The 22,192-nt window shown below is 39.9% G+C and overlaps 1 protein-coding gene across 1 annotated transcript; it reads right to left on the bottom strand.

Annotated features, from left to right (window-relative positions):
* Positions 1–1,503: 1,503 nt before the first annotated feature.
* dag1 (dystroglycan 1) lies at positions 1,504–12,535 on the bottom strand. The gene is made up of 3 exons (XM_034087363.1): positions 12,257–12,535; positions 6,073–6,639; positions 1,504–4,894 (listed from the first exon to the last, which is right to left on the bottom strand). The coding sequence occupies exons 2-3, from the start codon at positions 6,493–6,495 to the stop codon at positions 2,588–2,590; spliced, it is 2,730 nt and encodes a 909-aa protein (XP_033943254.1). The 5' UTR covers positions 6,496–6,639; positions 12,257–12,535; the 3' UTR covers positions 1,504–2,587.
* Between the last annotated feature and the right edge of the window lie 9,657 nt (positions 12,536–22,192).

Below are 22,192 nucleotides of genomic sequence, written 5' to 3'. Positions count from 1 at the left end.
AAAGTATATGTAAATGTGTTGCTCTCCCACACTCGCATACTTGTTGGCTAATTGATAAATGATGACATTCAATTTGCAACACACCCACCTCATAATCACCAATTATGTGTCATTATAACTGATAAAGCTGAGCCAATGAGAGCAGGGCAGGTTATTAAAGCACCGACAATTAAGGAATTAAAAAAGTACATTACTCATTCCACATAAAACTAAAGCCTCATGAATCTTGCATTTGACGCTATGGACATGAGTCTGTGATATAAAAGACAATCTTTTACTTTGCAATACGTCATGGTAGATGAGTCTGGATATAATAAGCGATTCTGTAGGAGCTTAAAGTGTAACTGAACAGACTTTTACAATTGTTTTTAAATTCCTGAAGCAACTTTTCACAGCCAGAGGTGGTTATAGCCGTTCCAGGGTTTCTTTAGGTCTACAAAAGGTCTTGTATTGCAACTTATACTGAAAATGTACATTTGTCAAGGCAGCATTGGTCGCCGAGCAGTAAAACAGTTTTTGACCTCTCAAAAATAAGCCATCACAAGCTCTATACTAAAAGCATTTGAGAGCAGGTATTTCTCATTGTTATTGATATTTCTCACAGCGAGGTAGGCGCACAGAGCCAAAAAAAGAAAAACTTCCCACACAAATGCAGCAGAAAGGGAGCACTTGTCTTTAAATATGTCTCACAGGGCCTGCCTGCTGTGTGTGGTTATTACAACAAAGAGTGTATAGCTCAGGTTCAATATATTTGAAAAGCAAAGTGGCTTATAAGGTATTTCAAACCTACCTTTTTACACACTAGCTTTAAATATCACAATGTTTGCACTTCAATTTCCCAATTGTACAAAAGCCCATTAATACTTGCATATATATGAATCATATTCATGTATACATCACTGACTATATTCTAATTTATCAGCCCTCGAATGTACATCGACATATATTGAATATGCAGTTCCATTTTCTCAAACAAAAGAAGGACTACACCATATTTGAGGCTTTACAAATAGTATTACATTTTATTAATATATTTTCATAAAACAAGTTTAAGACTGTATCAAAAACTCAGTAAAAACATTAGATTTTTAACCATTTTTTCTTATGGTGATATCAGATATGAAATGTACATAATTCACATATTGTAGTGGTTTCTTTGTTCCCCATCATATTGAGATAATGCATTATTTTTTTTGTGATGGGCAGGTAAACGTTCTTTTGTACCATCACAAACTATAAAGTCATTTTTTTCCATGATTGTGATCATAAATCTAGACATACAAGTAAAAAATAAAATTATTTCCCACTCTGGCCCTCCCTTTCCCGACTAGGTTTACTGATAAAACACTAACATTATGGAGTTGTTTAATTTCACAGGCACACGATTATGTACATCCCCCCCGTCCCCATGCCTCATTGAACTGACCACAGGCAGTGCACTTAACATAACAGTGCAACGCCTAGAGGCAGAGCAGTGATAATACAGTACTCTATGCCCACCCGCCCACCCCTCATAGCGGCAAAACCAACTCAATATAAGACAGTGGATCTACCTCATTGACTATGTCGCTAATTCTCACCCTGCTGAGAAACACAGCATTCCATTGGCCCCTTCATTATTGTTGCAGCAACCACACATGGTTTGCCTTGCGACCACAGACATCACCTTGGCAACAGCAAAACCAGTCTTCTCAGAGGCAGGTTTCAGTGGCACACACATTAACAAAGAAAAAAAAAAAAGTAATTATTTGTTTTGTAACTTAATTAGGCTACATCTACAACAGGCGTGATCAGTGTAATGTCTTTAGTGATCAAGTACCAGAGGAATCTCAGTCATGTGGTAATTCAAGGATACAAAAAGAAAATATTTTCTCCTTATTGGACTACCACTCACTGCGTTCAATTATGCGCAAGACACATAGTGCAAGGTTTAACAAGAATTTGCATAAGTGCAAGGATTGCATGTTATTGTCAAGAGGGAGCAAAGCATAGGAGAATAGGGCAAGATCAAAGTCTAGGAAACAAACAGATATTTGTGTAATGGTTTCATGCTTTCGGTTTGGCTTTTTGTATTTCATTCCCCTCTAGAAATAACAGGTGCAAAATCTTAGTAAACCTAGCCGAAGGACAGATAAGAGTGATATAGAAACTCATAAAGATTAACACTGAGGGAGAGCCTCAAGTCTGTTGTCATGGTGACATCTGCTCAAAAAGTCCCTGTGGGTTTCAGTCTTTCCTGCTTCTTTATTATTTTCTATACAATAGAAATAGTACATCATTGAAGATAAAATTGACTCTTCTTGGCAAAAACAGACAAAAAAGAATTTGCAAGAGGTCAAAAGCAGATCTGAAGGACAATGAAAAAAAAGAGGGCTGGAATAACAAACTCTTCCCATCCGTTCGCCCTGTGCCAGTAGTAGAATTGTACGATATAGTGTCTTATCCATGACGGTCAAATATATGAGTATGGTTGACTGCTCCTCTACAAAGTCAAAGCATCAAACACGTGTAAATGTACTCCTGTAGAAGTTTTCAACAAGCATCCCTACGTTGCACCTGCTTTCCAAACTGAAAGCTGTAGTGTGCGTTAGGGAGGCACGTAGGGAGGGGGGGACCGGTATGAGGTCATGTTCTTGGGACGAGAGCCTTTGCCCTCTATGGGGACAGTAAACGGTGGTGGGGGCATGTAAGGAGGTGCATTCGGGTCATCATCTTGATACATAGAATACTCCTCCAGTAGATCCTGGTTAAGCAGGGTACTGTGGGGGCCAGACATGTTGGGGTACTCTGGAGGGGGGAGTGGGGGCTTTTCCTCCTGAAGGATAAGCGGGATGCTGGAGGACGGGGGTGACTTGGAATCATCCAACTCATCTGCAAATATTATGGGTACTCCTTTCTTGATGAAAGTGGCCTGCTCCTCGATGGTCATCTTCCCTTTGCGCTTCTTGCGGTAGCAGACCATAGCAATGATCCCGGCTATGAGCAGCAGGGCAGCTACCACTACAGCGGGAATGACTGTGTGGAGGTAGACATCGTCACTGCTCCTGCGACCTGTCCCAGGTGAAGGAGTGGCTGTAGGAAGAACAGGCATTGGCACCTCTCCTGGCGGGATAAACGTGTAGCTCTGACATTTATTGGTGCCACGAATGGAGATGTTAATGGGCTTGAATTCAGGCTCCATAGCTTTGATGAAGGCCAGTTTAGGTGTCCCTTGGGGATCAGAGATCCTGCTGCTGAGTACTGAGATCTGGTCCTTTGGACAAGGACTCTGCTGGAGACTGTTGTTGGTCCATTCCACCACGATGGAGCCTTTAGTGATGCTTCGCAGGGTTACTGTGCTGCTGTTGCGATCACCGAGGGCATACGCCAGTTTTTTTATCAAAAGAATCTTCTTATGGACATCATTGCTTAATGTTTTGGGGTCGCCATGGAAGCGGGCAGCAAACACAACTGATGGTTTGTCAATAGTAGACCAACGGTTGACTTGAACCTCAAATGCATCCATGATGCTCTTCCCGCCTTTATCAGTGGCCAACATGAAGTACTCATGTTTCCCCTCATGCTGCTCCTCTGGGAGGCCGTACAAAAGCTGGATGGTGCTGTTGAATTGTATCCAGGATGTTTCACTCACTGCTTCTTTGGGGGTCTTCTTCAAAGTCAAACGCAGCTTATCAGTAGTACCATCCTCCTTGTCAAAGAATGTATCAGGAGGAATTTTAACCTCAAAGTATGTGCCAACCCATACATTCACCTGATCAACAGCGTTGCGGATGTCTGGGTTTTGATTTATGTCTGGAGCCAAAGAGAGAGGAGTGGTGCGTTTGGGCGGTTTAGGTGTGGTAGACTTGGGTTCCCTGGGTGCTGGGGTGGATGTTTTGGGTTTCTTAGGTTTCCTCGTAGAAGTAGGCTTGGGTCTTTTGGTGGTGCTTGGTGGTGTTGGCACAGCAGTGGCCTCTACAATTGTAGGCCGGGTCATGGTGGGCTGAATGGGCATGCTGCTTGTCGTTCCGAGTACTCTTGTGGGTTGGGGAGGTCCAAACACAGGTGTGTGGGCTATCTGATCTCTAACCCTCATAGTGGGCTTCACTGGAAGAGGCAAAGGGCCTCGGACAGGGGGAGCAGAGACCTCTGTTGCTGGGGCAATAGAGGGCGAAGTAGGGGTGGGAACAACACGTACAGGGGGCTCTGGGTGAGAAGTCGGAGGAAGCAGGGAGGGCAATGGAGTGGGAGTATTGTACAACTGCCGTCTGACCCGTTTCACGCCATGGGGCTTTTTGTTGACAATGTGCCAGCCGACCACAGGGTATCCCAGCCTGCCTGACATGGTCCCATTCTTAGCGGAGGATTGGACGCTGCTTATGTCAGGGATACTGCCCTGGTCCAGGCCACATCCAAGCTTCCATGACAGAAGGGCCCCATTTTCCACCACCTTCTTAGCATTCCCCGGTCCAGCCATGAAAGCAGACATGTCAAATAGGCGGTTGTTGACAACAGGGACCACCCTCATGTGCTCCAGGGCCACATGAGAGAATTTCCTCATAACGCCCAGTAGGTTGACCCTCTGTTCAGCAACCATCTTTGTCAGGTCAGCGTCCAAGATGACAGTGAGGACAGTGACAAGCTCCTCTGAGCCACAGGTGAAAGGCTGGATGCCACTGATAGACTGCAGAGTGAGCAGGGCTGGCTCGGTGTCTGCCCGTTCTTCAGGGTACACTTCAATAGAGAACACCGTACTGGGGAACACTTGGCTGCCAGTCTTGCCAATTATCTCCTCTCCTGACACCAAGATATGATACACACCTTTATCCTGCTCTAGGGCCAAACCTCTCAGAATGCAGCTTTCTATGTCCCAAAACAGCCAGGAGGGCAACGTCTCCTTCCCCATTTCAGTGAGCTACAGGAAGAAAAAAGAAACATTGTTAATCTTTTGAGTAACAGATGTAACTTAAGTCAGCAAATATCAAACTTTACCTAATTTGTAATGTGACAAATTACAGTTATTAGTTATGACTGGCCAGTTAACATTACAAAAGTGATGCTGTAAAATGACTTTGATTCATATTCTAATACAATTCCTACTCAAAGAAGTGGAAGCTGTTTTAACTTTTAAATGCACTGTAAGGCGACCTTGGGTGTCCTGAAAGGCGCCTCGAAATAAAATGTATTATTATTATTAAGTATATACTGTAGCGTACTGTAGAAATGGTCTCTTAAATGTTTGGTAATGACTTAAGAGCGAATTGTTTAACATAATTATAAGCCTGTGAGCCTGAATTTTAAGGCTGCCAGTCAAACAGGAACTAGGATTAAACCGACCTAATAGATGAATGAAGAACTTTCAAATATCAAGAATGAAAGGAGAAATGTGTTCACCATCTCCCTAAACCCCGCCATATTACATTCAGTTTATCAAATCTCACCAATATGAACAGGAAGCAGGGCGAGCGTTTATTCATAATAACTATGTGAGTCATCACTCTTCATTTTGAGTTATTACTGCATGACAGGATATCATTCTGCATCACAACTTGGGCCAATAATAATCTCATCTCATTCATAAGTCAAGACTGGAACAAATTGCACTAAAGCCAGCTTCAATCATCAGTGATAAAAACTGAAGAGATAAATACTATATATTATCTAGAGTCAAAGAAAAACACTATCCCCCCTTAAGCGATATAAAAAGAAACAGAAGATAGTGATGTTACATACTCTGCGGTATATATTTTTCATTTTTTGATTATACCTTTCAATAATGACACTTAGCTTGCTTCCGTTTGAACCAATAAAAAGGCCTCTTCTAATCAACAGGAAAAAAGACCTTCAGTCCATCAGATTAAAGGCGACCCATACTGCCCTCTTTATTAGAAGTCTCTTTATTTAACATAAAAACTTTGACTGATTAATTCCCATCTCATTAAAAATGAACATCAACTCATTTATATTCCATACTTGTAAGTACCAAACACTTATTTCACCAAAGAAAGATTCAATATGACAACTTTCCATGTCAAATCAGTGTTTTTTCAACAACGTTCTTTTCCTATTATGTCTCATCTTCTGTTTACTTACCTTGACATGACACGTTGCATTTGCGGGTCCCGTGGGAACCTTCAACTGGAACACCTGGCCCACGATTGCCGAGGAGTCAGGGATGCCAGTGTGCGCTCCCCCATTCTTTGCAGAGGAATCTGGGATAGCTGTGGGCGGCCCCGCACCGACTGAAGATGCTGCAGCCTGGAGCTCAGAGAGCACAGAGGACTGCATAGAAGCCTCCAGCTCCACAGATATCATCTCCACAAGTGTCTCTTGCTGTTCTGGCGCAGCGCCGTGGGCCATAGTGACAAGAAGCACCACTACCAGAGGGATAGTCCTGCACCAAAGAAAACTGCTCCTACCAGCATCCCCACAGCTCGTGTTTTTCCGTTTATAGTGCATAGCAATAGACCTTTGGGCTGCCCAACAGATGTCTATGAACAACTTAGGAGGCCACATGCACTGACGTCCGTCCGATGATATGCTTGTAGGTCAAGTTCCCTAGTTATTGGCTATGCTCACAGATGCAGTGGTCTCTCTTTGTTGTCCTCTGTGATCCATGAAGAAATCCTTGGCAGCCTGTTAGACAGCCATGTCAGCCAGCTACGTGAGAAAACAGAAGAGAAGAAAAAAACATGAGTGTGACGAATGCAAAAAAGCACAATGCAAACATAGAATTAGTATAAACGCTTCCACAGTAGGGTTTCTGCTCCACGATCGCAGCACCCCAATTGTTACCAACACAGTTTTATATTGCACGTTTATACTTCATAGTATGCATTTATAATTCTAGTTGTTTGAAAATGGTATTACGCCATCACAGAATATGGTAGTAAACTTGAGTATGATGGTGCGGCAACATTGTTCTATTCCTTTAAAATTCCTGATACTGCAACATACTTTTGCTGCGTCCTAAATCCCTCTGTTCACTATCTAGTGCACTATATTTACAAGGCTTGTGCAGATTGTGTCCCCTACCAATATAAAGGCATTCATTGTCTCTGAAGCAGGAAATGTACTTATACAGTCTATAAAAGCTTGTCATTATTGACAATTGACTTAAAGCATTTCATTTGTTTACCAACTAGCTTTTGACATATACAGCAAACTAGTGTGTAATTTGATAGAGACGGAGAAAAGGAAGGAGGGACAGTCTCAAATGAACTTCTATGTCTATGAAGTCCATTTTAGATCAGGGAAAGGAGTGACATTGGACGGAGAATTTGTCTTCCCTCTAACATTTATAGTAGAGGAAATATATATATTTCATAAATCATAACAAAGATACTGGCTGAAAACACTGGTCCCAAATTAAGGCATGCAATTAGTGATGTGTGCCAACAGCATTCAAAATAGATTCTACACATGAAGTTTCAAAGTAATAAACGGTATTAGAAAATGGACATATTGATCGCCTACTGATCTTCACTTCTCGGTCATGGCATTTTCAGTAATAGCAATTCTCACGAGATGCATGCGTGTCAAAGGTTGTTTGTCTTGGTTGTAAGTTTTAATTAGGTGCCCTCGGGGTTGGAATTAGAGTCTCCATTGTGCTGACCCAGCCAACCTCAATCCTGTAGCACTCAGAAACAGGCAGAGGAGGGTCATCCAATCGGCTGGAATCCTAATGGCTGACTGGCAGAAGGCTTTGACGTCAAATTATACAAATGATTGCCCCTTCCAATGGCCCCAAACCCAGGCGCCTTCTTACAGAGGATCTGACTAAAATACATGTCAATCAGGGGCTTAACTTTCGATCAACAACCCACATCATGAAATCAGTGAATTAATACAAAACCCAATGTTTCAAAGTGAGTTTAATGCGGTTTGAACTCACCCCACAATATTTGGATGATTCATTCAAAACACAGCGAGCAAAACAGGCTGCACTGCAATGGGATAGGATGTCATGGAAACCAACACAAATGTTTCAGTTAAAAAATGTACAGGAAGACACTGAAACTCATTGTTTTAGGATAAGATATGGAGTTAATGAACACATCATTCTTCTTCTAGCAGAACTGTACACTCTGAAGGTCAGTTTGCAAGTGCACTCATCCCAGCTGTGTCTCTCTCGCTCACCTCTCTACCCCAACAATTGGTCATATACATTTCTTTAAAGGAATAACATTATCAGTGCTGCCCTGGAGTCAGTCTGACATTTAAACATCTGGCTTGTATTCCTTCCTGCGGGAATTGACATCAAGTACCTAAAAACAAGGACAATCTATAACAGTGTCATTCATCTTTAGTTCCCAGCATCTGAAGCAGTTCTTTTAAGCTTTAAAACCCATTTAATTAGGCTTGTTTGCAATTCATGTCCTCTAAAAGGCGACTTATCAAAACAGTTGAGTGACTGTATTTCCACTGTTGAGGAGGAAGAAAGAATTTCAATAGAGAACATTGTTGCAGGTGGGAGTGATTGGAATCTCTGTGGGAATTGGCAGTAATGGTGGGAATGCATGCAGAGTCTGTGCAGACCTCTCATTTGATAGCATATGTTGCAAAGGATAAGAATGAACAACATGTAATTCTTCTCCCTTGTGTTAAGACGTTGGCCTCAGACATTGAGGGGCCCTTATTCAGACTAAGGACAAGCACACGTTTAAATAATATTCCTTATCTGCTAAATTCAACCTTCTACTCACCAGGGTGGTCATACCACCAAAAGCTACTTTCTGCAATGTTGGCTCTCCTTTGCGAATAACTGCACACTTTCTGATCTGATCATACAATAGTAAGAAGCCTGTACCTCCATAGTGGTGCAGAACTGAGCCAGTGCTATTGAGACATGCCAACCCACTGCTTTTGATGAAAATCCAAAAATGTATGACTCATCACAGGACAAAAACCTACACACTAAAAAGGCAGCTTCAGTCAGTTATCTGTTTGTGGGAATATCAATCGTGTCAGTCGATCATCTACACTCGATGATTACTAAAAGCACGATGGCCAATACTTGAGATTAAACAATGCAGACCATTGTGTGAAACATTGTATGCAGCTTTCCTTGTAAATGGCAACGATCTATATCTACCGCAGGTATATGTTGTGGGGTTTCTGGCACAGGAGGGAACTGTTATGACTAGACTGCCAGCTGGGAAAACTAGAACATACAATCAATTCACATTCACAAGGCTGATGTGTCCTACACTATGCTCTATGCAGTTTTAAATGATGAATGGACTTATCAAATAAATAACGTTAAATACACAGATTACATCAACAGGAAGAGTCACTGTAAACATTTTGTTTTAAAAGCAGTAACAAACTGATAACCAGTTGTGCCAATGCAACATTGTCAACTTCTTGTAAATAGAGTACAGAGCCATGTCTCACCGAAACCATTAAACAGGTTGAGACATGCACCTAGTCTGGAATCTACTGAGCCGGTTCAGTTGGTTTTTTACCCCATCACTCATTCCCCCGGATCAACCCTCATGTGACTCCGAAGATCCTAGACAAAAAGATCAAGGAGTCTCTCTTACTTCAAAAAGTAAAGTGTCTCTTTTAAGTCTAATTTCACCCCCAGGTCCTAGACTAACATTATCCATTAGAAAAAGTGGCATCCACTTTAGTTTTTAATATCAATAATTTCATGACACAGATAAATCCAAACTGGCGGACTCTGTCAGCATTGGCTTTTCAAGGTTTAGGGGTGAATTATAGTATTAGAACAATTTTATAATTTGTTTGTGTATATTAACATCAGTATTCCATTATTCAGTTTTACAGCTCAAAACACATGTTTAAGTGTGCAGTACATCTTTAAAGGCTGAATCTTCAATAGGCTACAATATGCCAGCTGAGTGTAAAAGCAAAACGTATTGCTTGACTCATCTATCAATGTGTGTTTATATGTAAAACAAAAACATTAACATGAAAATAGGTTTGACACATAGGCTTAATTTCATTCAGAACGAGCACACCTAACCTCAGGCAGTTGCCACATACATATGGGGTGGAACAAAACCCACATCTGAGCATCAAAGTAAGCTCTCCACAATGTGGCCTAGATTATATCACATTCTCATTTCACAGTGCGCTAGTCATTCAGAATCCAATTTAAACAACATCTCATTAAGAAATATGAAACGTTTTAATAAGTCGATTTAAAGTGTTCCAACACGCCGATCGAATTAACAACAAAACAATAATGAAACATGTGCATAATGGAACATGTAATGAGGATGTGTCATTTAAAGAAAAGGCCAAGATTTAAAGGATGCATAATATGATGAAGCCATATTACCGGTTGTTTATAGGATTGACCTTAAACGCATTATTTGAGACTTAAAAATATAAACGTATATCATGTACTTCATCACAATCATTCTAAGAGAGCACAAAAAGAATATGTGTTGAAGACAACCTGACTTAATCAAATCGCACACCGCTAATGGAAGGAGATAAATAATTGTTCCTTGTTATCATCATCATAATAACAACTTCTAAGAGCACTGGAGTTAAGCTATGTGGCAATTCTACTGATACATTTAAGAGACGTAATTTCAAAAGCCCAAGTGATCCAAACAAAGGGTCTCTTGCAAAAATGATTTTGGAGTTGAGTGTAATATAACTTGATTTTCAATACAATATCTATTAAAACCTCACTGTGAGGAGCCTTTATATGTAGGGTAAACAGTACAAGGACACAGGCTCAAGTGTAGGTAATTTCTGGCCATTTCACAAAGACGCCCTGCACTTCTGGGGGGACAAAACCGTTTACAACCACAGTATCTTGCTTTCTGCAGTTCAGCAGTAGTTAAAACTTGAAAATCGTCAAAAATAATTAGGGCTTAGATGCACAGTGGCACTCAGGGCCAATTGAATTGACGTACCACATCCAGCAGCCTCCAGATAGTGCATGAGCTGAATAACAAACATATCCACAAGACAAGCTTGCTTTGCAATTGGATGTTTCCCTTGTGTTGCCCTCTACACTGTTCAACCAACTAATGAAATATGTGGAGAGAAAACACGAAGTCGGCCTTGGCTGAGTGAAAGTCTAACCTGGCATGATGACCCGAGAGCAACTCGTTTAACGCTACAAGAAAACTACTGTTTGCTGTCAAACCCCACTGTTTAAAGTCAATACATCTCCTATGTGTTTTTCTGCGAATTAATGGGATTCTGAAGCATGAAACCAAAGTAAGGGTTTAACTGTAAAACAACACCAAATCTCTGCTCTGTTAAGCTTCCCAACAACTTGTATCTGAACATTATCCGTCATAAAGATGTTCTTAATTCGTGTAAACTGATTAACATTACACCTAATGATTGTGACATTATAAGACACACAAACTCGTTCAATCTAACGTTAAAACACGTTGGGAAATCCAAGCTAACTAATACTAAGTTAGGCTAAACCAGCCCTTCCCCATGTAACACCAGCAGCGATAGATACCGTGTGGTTGATAACACAAAAATACCCTTTTCATCGTGTGATTAAACACAACACCGTAAATGCTATTTAACTCAACAGTTTTAGGGATTGATATGTTTGTCCCCGCAGCCAGTTACCGTGTTACCGCTAACGCTAGCTAACTCAGACGTTAGCTACCGGGCCCGTTTCAGTTGCCCCCGTTTCTATTGGACTATGTAGAAGAGGCCTTTGTAAATGATAACGCCGCCTACGACATTCAACCTTGATAAATCATTTAACAACCCACAATAAGTAAACGCAGTCTTTATTGGATAATACATTCCTAAAACTGCCTTAAAATTGAAAGCCGCAAATGCACTAACTAGTGGCATTTAGTGCTTTCCTGCATCTGCCCATCGCTAGCGCAGGGATGCACCTGTTTTATTCTAGCAAGCTGCTGCTGCTCTGATGGGGCATCCGCCACTACACAAGTGCCTAGCTCTATACAAATATTTCCCCTAACGTTAGCTCAGTCAGACTGCGTTGTTTCTGATGTTACTGACAAAGCTCGCTTCTTCACAATACCCTCCATTAAGGCATTCACTTTCAAACGTCGAACACCAAAGTCGAATAAGAGCAAACGGATTGAGCAATGATAGCCACTGAGTGGAGGCTAACTAACAAGCTATCGTCAAGAGAGTAATGCCGATGACAAAAATAGCTGGTTACCTGTCCAGTCTGCGGACGGGAATCCAATCTAATTTTGTTCATGAGCCAAGTTAAGACCGGATGACAAGGGTGGCTTTTTCAACGATGCTATAGTGAAAACGGCGACAGAAGACAATTCAAACTGACCTTGTTAGCGAGCTAACGTTAGCTAACCCGCGCCGTAATGTCTCCTCTTCTGTGCCGCGGAGACTTCCAAAATGCCATTAAACATGCGCTTTCCCCTCAACGCCACAGACGCATATCTAGCATTTAGAGGGTAGAGTATCTGTGCACAGTAGAAGGGGAACAGATGCCGCGCTGGTGAAGTTAGTCTACAGATAGTTCACTGCTCTGTATTTTAATTATGTCGGTAGCAGCAACCCCTCCCTGACTGCCTCTGTCCTCTTCGCAGACAGGTCTACAGGTTGAGGCCAATCGTGTGTGTGTGTGTGTGTGTGTGTGTGTGTGTGTGTGTGTGTGTGAGCCAGCATGACTCCGCCCCTCTTTCGTTAAGAGTCATGCAGGTGAAAAAGATAAAATATCACTGAAAGGATTTATTGTTTGCCTGTACTGTGTCGGTGCATCACCTCACAATTGTGTACACAAAGCAGGACAAAGTATTCAGACCTTGTACTTCAGCATACTCTGCTACAAGTAAAAGTCCTGCATTAAGCATTGTAACTCAAGGAAAAGTACAAACTTTGAGCATCAAAATGTACTTCAAGTAAAAAAGTTTAAATATTCATCAACAATGGCCCATTTCAGAATAATATATTTGTATTGATTATAACTATTGGTGCATAAATGTGTTTATCAAAGCTGGCAAAAGTGCATATAATTTTAATTACTTTGGTAACTTGTGTGTTTTACTCCCAGTGTAACAAAAATATTATTTAACTGTCGATTACATTTGATATTATTAATCCAAATCTGCAAAGTAACTAAAGGCATCAAATGAATGTTGTGGGGTAAAAGTATTCAACTAACCTCTGAGTTGCAGTGGGGTAGAATGTAGTATGTATTAAAAATATGTATTAACATGTTGTCCATGCAAAAGCAACCATAGGTGTCTTTGTTTGTGATTTTACTCATATTTAGATGACATTCTTCTCTTATAACTTTGCAGAGCAACCATCAGCCAACGGATATTGCCAGGACCTTCGTAGCTTTCCTGCAATAGACACACACAACTAATGTGTGTATTTTCTAAATACAGTAAGCATACATGAAAGTTAATTTAGTTAATTTTGCTTGTACAAAACATTTGCTCACTTATGTCATCACGGTTTATCACATTTGACAATTTACTTCTGGTAAATGTTTCTCAAGCGTCTGTCTTTCTCAAAGAACGTATTATGAAATCCATTGTATCTCATTTTAAAAGTCAAGTTTTTTCTATTCAGCCCTTGATCATAAGTATATCTGAAAGGACTTTACAGAGAATATGCTTACTTTGATCTTACAACAAGTAGAAGTCAGTACAGAATAAAATGAGGCGAGATAGCACGCAACAAAGGGAATTTAACAAAGCACAAGACACACAATAGCAAGTTTGAAAGATATAAATGGCCTAAAGTTATTGTAAAATCTAACCTAATAGCCTTCCCTGTAATAAAGACATACAAACGTAGAGAGTGAAGACAAGAATCAATCAGCCTGAATCTATCTACATTTTCATGAAAAAAGAGCCTGTTGTTTTATGATGAGGATTAAAAATTGAACACAAAGAAACATGCACCTACTTTAATGCTCTGTATAAAGAAATGTAAATACACCTCTCAAGAAATCTCCCCAAACTCTATTTGTGCTTCATAGAGCCTTCCATATTATTGTTACTTAGATTGCCAAAATAAATATGTTGTGAATTACAAGTTAACTGCCTCCCATCCTAAGTCAAAGTCACACAGTTCAGATGCAGACCGCTCACAGTCGAAGGTTATATTTGTTCAATGAACTGTGCTGACATGATAAGTGACTTATTTTCAGTGTGTGTAGGTCAACATGATGTCTGTATCTTACCTTCAAAAGCTTTTTTTATTTTAGTTGCTTTATAAATACAAAATCTTATATTGACTTTGGTATCATAATGTACAATGTCTTAGGGGAAATCCAACTTCAGAGGAAACAAACATTAGCTGAAGGAGGAATATTGTATCATTGTATTGACAACGTGCTGCTAGTTGAGAAGGCTTATCATACAACCATGTTGCAGACTGTTTGCAATAATGTGTTTGTGCATTAGTGCATTCAGGCAGCTGAGTTAAGGCAACTGTGATATTAGTCACAAGATTCAGGCATGTGGTTGTTTAAAGGTTCAAGAGTTCGAAACTTCAAGGATGAAGTGTTTTCAGGGTCAATTATTATAGTTAAAGTATATTAAGTGAACCTTGCGTCTCCTAATATATTAACTTCTCTCCAATTAATACTGTCTGTTACCAATTGATGTAAGAAATACTCTACTTAAGTAAAAGTAACAATACCACTTTCCCTTAAAAGTCTTTGTTACAAGGGATATACTTTTACATTTAAGTAAAAGTAAAAAGTAAAATCAGCAAATGTACTTAAAGTGTTCTTCTATGGCAAGATGGTTTTTCACATAGAGCTATATACTTGACATATTTCTTTCCCATTATTCTTTTACATTTAATCATATTTTATAAATAATTGATTTTGTTTATAAAATCTTCAATCTGTAAGGTAACTACTAACTCAACAAAACATTGCATGTAGTAAAAAGGTTTAGTATTTCTAATGAGATGTAGTGGACTAGTAAAAGTAGCAAAACTTTGAAATACTCAGAAAAGTAAAAGATAACTCAAACCTGTACTTAACTAAAAGTACTAAGTAACCTTTAACCACTACTGTTACCTAAATTGGAAATTATATGACATGCATTGGATAGCTTTTAGTATATTATATATATAAGGTATACGCATACTGTACACTACAGTTTGATTCGCTTTGTGAATCTGGGGAGCAGCTGCTCAGTCCCCGTCCTGCTCTCCAGCATTCTGCACTGCAAAATATTCCTTGAGATTACTTTTCTTCACCTTGACGACTTCCTACGTTCCCCTTTCAAGGTGGAAAAGAAGGTGACATTTCTTTGTTAAGCTCTCTATGAGCTTACATAAAAGACTGCTGTACTGTATTATCCTGCGTTATTATGGTTTAAATAGGGCATGAGCTAGATTGGGAAAAATACTTGAAAGAGGAAGGAAAAGTTTGAAGAAAAAAGAATAGTCTCCCAGACTGACAGCCAGTTTTGAAAAAAAGAAAGCAGCACAATATTACAAAAAAATGAAACCACAATCACAGATGTCATTATGCTGCCAAATGGCCATTCTTATCATTCCCTTTGCCAACAAGATGGCTTTTACTGCACTGAACATATTTGTGTGAAATATGTGATGCCATTTATCTGTTTCCATCATCATACATTATCATGATCTATAAACTGTGTATATATCTTAGAGCAGGAATTGACTTGATGTTCATGGAAACAAAAGAGAGCCTTCAAATACTAGTAAAACCATTGGCAAGTGATTAGGATATATTTTTTTAAATTAGCGGAGCCTGTCCGTAGTAGTTCACCGACCAGTCAATCATCCGAATCCCCCTGACCCTTTGTTCACCCCTGCTAGGCGACAGTGAACAAAGAGCATGCATGTTGTATCTTCATGGAGACTACAAAGAACATATTTGAAATTGCTTATCATAATTCATTTTCTTTTTTAATTGAATGTGCACAATTGATTCTAAATTACATGTATATCATTTATGTTCACATTCCTTCTTTAATCACATTATGGCTTTCACATTGAGAGTTACGTTCACTTTCTTGTAATTATTGTTTTATAGCTATTAATCGTCTCTAAATTTAATAAATACACCATCAGCACAGAGTTAATATGCAAATGTTTTAAATGTCAGCGGAGAAAAATACATGTGTTTTCTAGCAGTTGATGTTCTCGTCTTTTTATCTACACTTGAGGCATATTACGGATGAGGGATTTCCATTGCAAATGCGTCAGCTAGCTCTCATTTTGTCAAAACACACATACACAAAAACACCTGCAGGCCTACTAGACCATGATGGCCCCACCGCAGAAGGGCTTTCATGTGATTGCACATATCAATCTGATTCTTGATGTGTGAGCACAGAGCGAGAAAGAGAGCGGATTACGAATCAGCTGACTCTCCACATTTTCTTCCAAGTGACTTATTAGGAGGGTTATTCTGAGCGAACTGTTGGACCGCAGAGGGGGGTTGGTTGAGTAGTGAGACCCTCAATGGAGCCAATCTCCCATTTCTCACAATGGTAGATTACTTTAGACAACCCTTCTCGGTTTCACTCAATAACAAACGGAAAGCCCCTTTATGCTTTTTATATGTTCAGCTCAGAACATATGCCTTGTAATACTATTTTGGTTCTCAAGGGGCAACAGTAATTTGCAGGCCCATTTGTAACAATAAGAATTGATATGCTTACAAGAATGTTCGAAGTTGTTATTTACCTGTTTAAAGTGTTGTTTTTGGTCTGCAGTGGGTGTCTGCTTACTCCGTCATGTGTTATGTTGAGCAGATAATAGGACAGGAAGAAGGAGGATTTTCTTTCAGCACAGCGACTTTAGACGAGAGTACTTTTCCTGTCTGTGCCTGCCCCCAGTTATCTGCTCTCACTGCTCAGCGCAACTAAGGGTTTCCAAGAGGTACCATCATCAGTAGTGCTCTTTATACGAACATTGATTGTACACAAGCCCTGAGCTGTGAAAACATCCTATTTACTGTAAGACAAGAACAAATCATGACATCATTATGTCTAATATGTATAAAGCAAATTGGCACTTTCAGTTTCATCTTGTTATATGTACATGTCGTGTAAATGAATCCTATCCAAGTGTTGCTGAGTCAAGTTAGCCGATAATTTGCAAATTACACTGCATAATAAATCCCCCATCAGAGACCCCAAAGGCAATTACATGGGATTGGACATAAGCAGTTTCAGTACATTCATCCAATAGCAGATCAGGCCACTCCATTATAGGGTTAACACACAGCTCTTGAGGACACCTAATGCTAAATGCTGGTGTGAGGAAAAGCCCCTAATGGCCTCTGTGGCGGAGGTATTAGTTTTCTTATCAGAGAAAAACAAGTCTAATGACTATGAAACACATCAAGAAGACGTCAGCAAATACAGGAATTAGCAAATGGCATAGCCACAGGATGACCCCAATGAAGAGCAGAAATCAACTCTAAACCTGATTACTGAATACTCAATAGCCCCTAAATGTGTACTGTGACTCTTTAGCAGTTGCCTGGAAATCCCAGTCACCAAATCAGTTACGGGTATTTCCGTGCTGTAATGTGGTTACAGCCTCATATATTTTAATTCCTCGGAAACCCGATGAACATTTAAACTATGATAACATATTCAGCCACCAGTTGTCATTAGTTTCTTATTTAGACAAGTTTTACAACTAATTCCGTCTAATAGCTATGACCTTTGAAACGCTTAGTTTAGTGATGACTATAACTCTTCAATGGAATAATTGAATGGTGTGACTGCCTGGATTACAATGATTGGACAGTGATCCAGCATATTATCTAAATATACACTTTGTTTTGCTATGGCTTTATCGATGGCAATGTACTCATTCATCGGTCTACCACTTTGGTCAGGACTGAAATATCTCAACAACTATTTGATGGATTGCCATAACACTTGGTTCACTCATTTGAGGTCATGAGAGGACGAAGCCTACTGACATTACTGATTCTATGTCCTGTCCTCTAGCACCACTATAAGATTAAAATGTTTGTCTTTTTAAGAATTGTTGAATGGATGGTCATGAAGCTTTAGATATCCATGACCCCCTTTGGATGATTTTGGAACAGTCAAATCTCTGCTTAGAGTGACAAGCCTGTTCAGTGGAACAAAACTCTGTTTCCTCTCCCAATACCTCACTGGTTTTTCTATGCAGGCTTAGAGATGTATTAACTAGCAAGCAATGTGTAAGGTCTCAGGAATGTGTTCCAGTTTCGTCCATTGAACCTGACGGTGACTGGCACTCATGCAGCTCTGTCTCGGTAAGTCTGCATGAGCAGCCAAGTTGAGCAGTACTCCTGTTTAATATCTGTCTGAGGCCCTGGGCTTAGGGGGGAAGGAAATAGGGAGAAAGCGCAGGGACCCAACATTGGGTCCCAGGTGTGTACTTAACGCCACCTATCAATTCCGGCCCGGGGTGAGGGCGACTACAAGTCAGATCAAATCATGATTCAGAGCTGGAGGATTCATTTCAGCCTGCCTTATTACCCGGCTAGTCACATGATAGCAGCACAGACAGAGATGGAATGAGTCAATGGCTACGGGAATCAAACACATCCTGAAATGTGGGAAGTGTGAATTAAATCTAAACTCTGGGGCGTATCACTCATTGTCCCATGTTACATTCATATCTATGATGAGAGACAACCAGGAAAAATAAGGAAAAAAGCATCAGCTGCGCTCAGGCAGAAGGAATGGCAGCATCTGAAGCTGCCTATTATGTGGCTCCCCATATCCACCCACTGCTTGGTACAAGGCTGTCTGTGCCGCTTAACTCTGGCATAGGGACTTTCTGTGATACAGCAGAGCCCTCAGTGCAGGGAGCATAGTGTCGATGCCAAAGTCCTGTTATCCAAATCCGTCGGCACCGTCTCATTTAACAGATAAGAGGCTAATCTACAGGGCGGGCAGGAGATAGACCTACAAATACAAGGCCTCTCTTGTCGCTCTCTCGCCATTCTCCACATTCCTGGGATGTGTATAGGCCTTTGCAGCCAAACAAAAACCTAAAGGATTTTTTTCCTTTATCCCCTGAGGCTCGTTATAAAATGTAGATCACAATGTATTTGTTCTATTTATCTGCCTGGATTATCTTTAATCTTACATATGTAAATTACAGCTGTCCCTTCCTTTTTTTTATCTGCAAGTATAATACTGAGCAAACAATCATAGCTCCAAGCAACACAGCAATGCTAGTACAAATATCCTTGTAATACTATAGTTAATCAGTGTCCAACACAAAACAGATTGTAGTGCTCAAATAGGAATTAATGAGTATTTACAATATGGGTGGGTAAATACTGTGGAAAATACTTCTGTGCTCAGGCTTGCTGAAGGAAAATGCAATGATATGTCCTTTACATCATGCCAGGGTCCTCCGTCTTTACTCAATCATCACTCAGTCAATTTGAATCTAAACAAGATGAATCCCCAGTAGACTTGGGAATGGTCCGAAAACTTCAGCCAATACAATACCTGAGCAAAAATGCCAAAAAATACAATTTCCAACCCCCTACTTTCAGAAACATCAGCATTTTGTTTCTACTAAATCCCCCTTTTTTTTTTAAAGTGAAATAAAAAGCTCTACGGTGTAAGACACTATCAGCCTTACATCAATGTTGGCTGCATAAAACGGATTTAAATCATGGGTGTCTGATCAAACAACAATGAACAACTTGAAAGTACTTTTCTACTCACTGCCTTAGTCATTACTAAATCCTTTTGAGGTTTAATATCCAAGAGCTAATTCCCATTCCAGTTGCTCAATTCCCAACAGGAGAATATATGCTAGTTAGCCTTTAGTTGATTGCACACAACTACGTCTGCTCAGCAACATACTGTTTGGAAAAACAAAGGGTTAAAAACCGATGAATAAACAATGGTTGCAATAATTAAAGCCCAGGTCACAGAAACAAGCACAAACTGGCACGCTAACCAGCTCTCAGACTCAGACAGATGGTTTCTCTGTAATTGTGTATGTCCTTTTGTACTGTAGGCTATAGTTACACACATTCAGACTTTATTCTTGATGTCAGGCATTTTCACTGCAAATCCTTGGCGCTGAGGGAGCTCTGACACTAAAAAAACATACTCTCAATAAATATGACACAAATAAGTATCATAGTAGCTCATTATTCAGCTGCTTGAGAATGGATGTCATGTTATTTTGTGCTGCAAATGTATTCATAATTAAATATTATGTTTCATTTCAATGTCAACAAATGCAAGCTATTTTGTTCAACTTTTTGTACTTAAGGACTTTCCAAAGATACAAAATAACTTCCATATTGCTGTGTAATTGTCTACAAGTGAAGGATTGTGCTCCAGCAGAGGTTATATTACCCCATGTCCCCACCTCAGTGCACTTTTCAAGATCAAAAGCTGTTTGAAGGTCTTCATACCTGTTACATGAGACGAAGATAAACCCGTCTCTGAAGTTACCTTCAAGAGCTCAATGGGGCCCCGGCATATTAAGTTATCAGTAAGTTATGTAATGCTAATTCCTACTTCTGTTTATCAAATGCAAGGTGAACATGGCAATCAGATCATTTGAGGGACAGAAAATGCAGGATTAAAAAGAATATTCACATTCACATGACATCTTTAGTTTTCTATCTATGCAGTTTGAGTTCTTATTGCCTCTTGTGCGCCTCTTTGAAATGATTTCCAGGACTTCCCACAGTTTCTACAATACTTATCAGATCAGGTTCCTGCCTACAGGGTCTTTCCAACCACAACACTAGAAACCATACCATCATAATGTGGCCTAAATTGCATATGTGTGCACCTGCCGATGACAGAATATCCTTTGGCCCATAGACATAGCCTGGAGGAGCAACCCCTCTTTCATCTGTCATGATCTCATCCTCACTATTTGTTTTAACACACTGATATAAGGCACCTACAACCCTGGGCCAAGGCTGAGGTCCTGTTACAGAGACATACATCAGTTACATTATTCCTTTTTGCTGCATAATCACAAAAATTAGAAGAGGACCTTCATGTAATTTCCATTTTTTAAGTGGTTCAATTAAAATACAGTATTGAACAAAGCTTAATTTATCTGGCTGCAGGAGGAGACTCATTATTCTTAAATGAAAGAGAAATTCAGCAGTGATCTGTCTTTTCTAATCTACAGAGGGTATAACAAGTCTTTCATCAACAACAGTCATTTTAAAGTCCCTTCTTTATGTTTAAATGATGTGGTGTCATAGTAAGCTGCTCAGTTAGGATTCTTTGTCATTTCACATAAAACAATGCAATCTCTGATCTGTGGAGCCAGCTTAAAAAAGCTGCAATGAATTAAGATATAATCACTTTATCAACTGCATGGTGTAGAAATCAGTAAATAATATTTTTACTGTGGTTTCAACGTGCAAACAGTTATAAACCCTTTAGTTGTGTTCATGTTGTGTTAAGGCAAGCCAGCTTTGGATACATTGATGATAGCTGAGAGGCGAGAGTATTTATATACAACTCTTTCCCACATTTTACTGGCCATGCTGCGATTTAACCTCACTATTAACATTACCACCAGGCGATTCTCCTTAAAGAACAGAAGACAAAAGGAGATTACTGTACATTGCCATATTGATATTTAGTTCAATATTGCATAGCACAGCAACTGCAATTGTGGTAATGCGTTTCAGTAACTAGGAAGCAGAATGCAACATTGCAAAAACATAACATGTGTGGATAGTGGGCACAAGCTGTGAACACAAAATGTACATATCATCCCCTTCTAAGTGTAAATGGGGATAGCAAGCAGTTACTTTATTATGTAGTGTGATGCTATGTTTTTGTCTCCGTTTACCAACTCCTGAGAGAAATATCTGTCTCTCAAGCTGTTAGCTGCTCCACTAGGTTCAACAGCGAGCTCTAACAGTGTCTGCCAGTGCTGTAAAATAGAGAGGTTTGTTTCCGGAAACAGCTGCATGCTAAAGTCGAAAAGGAGACAGCGAGAGTGAACCACAACGAGCAAAGACGAGCTGGAACTTTCTATAAAACTCCGTAGCTTTTTTTAGCCGATAATTCTCTCTAGGATCACTACAAGTGCCCCCTTTCATATTGTCACATTCTTTTTGCATAATCATTGATGTAAAAATATCAATTACAGCGGTCAATTCTAAGAAACTTGGCAAGCAGAAAACCTCATCACACAAATGAAGTCACTGACAGCTTGAAAAAAATAAACGCTTTGATGAATATCAGATGGTTTTCTTGGAAAGGGATCTTTCTGTGAGCTTTGATAGAGCTAT

This window comes from Pseudochaenichthys georgianus, chromosome 7 (genome assembly GCF_902827115.2).
Source record: "Pseudochaenichthys georgianus chromosome 7, fPseGeo1.2, whole genome shotgun sequence".
Classification (NCBI taxonomy): domain Eukaryota; kingdom Metazoa; phylum Chordata; class Actinopteri; order Perciformes; family Channichthyidae; genus Pseudochaenichthys; species Pseudochaenichthys georgianus.
Note: the sequence above shows the minus strand (reverse complement) of the source record. Positions and strands in the feature narration are given on the sequence as shown.

Coding starts and splice junctions, on each gene's coding strand:
- dag1 (XM_034087363.1), bottom strand. CDS start 6,495: ATGTGGCCTCCTAAGTTGTTCATAGACATCTGTTGGGCAGCCCAAAGG. Junction 4,895..6,072: donor ATGCAACGTGTCATGTCAAG/GTAAGTAAACAG, acceptor TTCTTCCTGTAG/CTCACTGAAATGGGGAAGGA.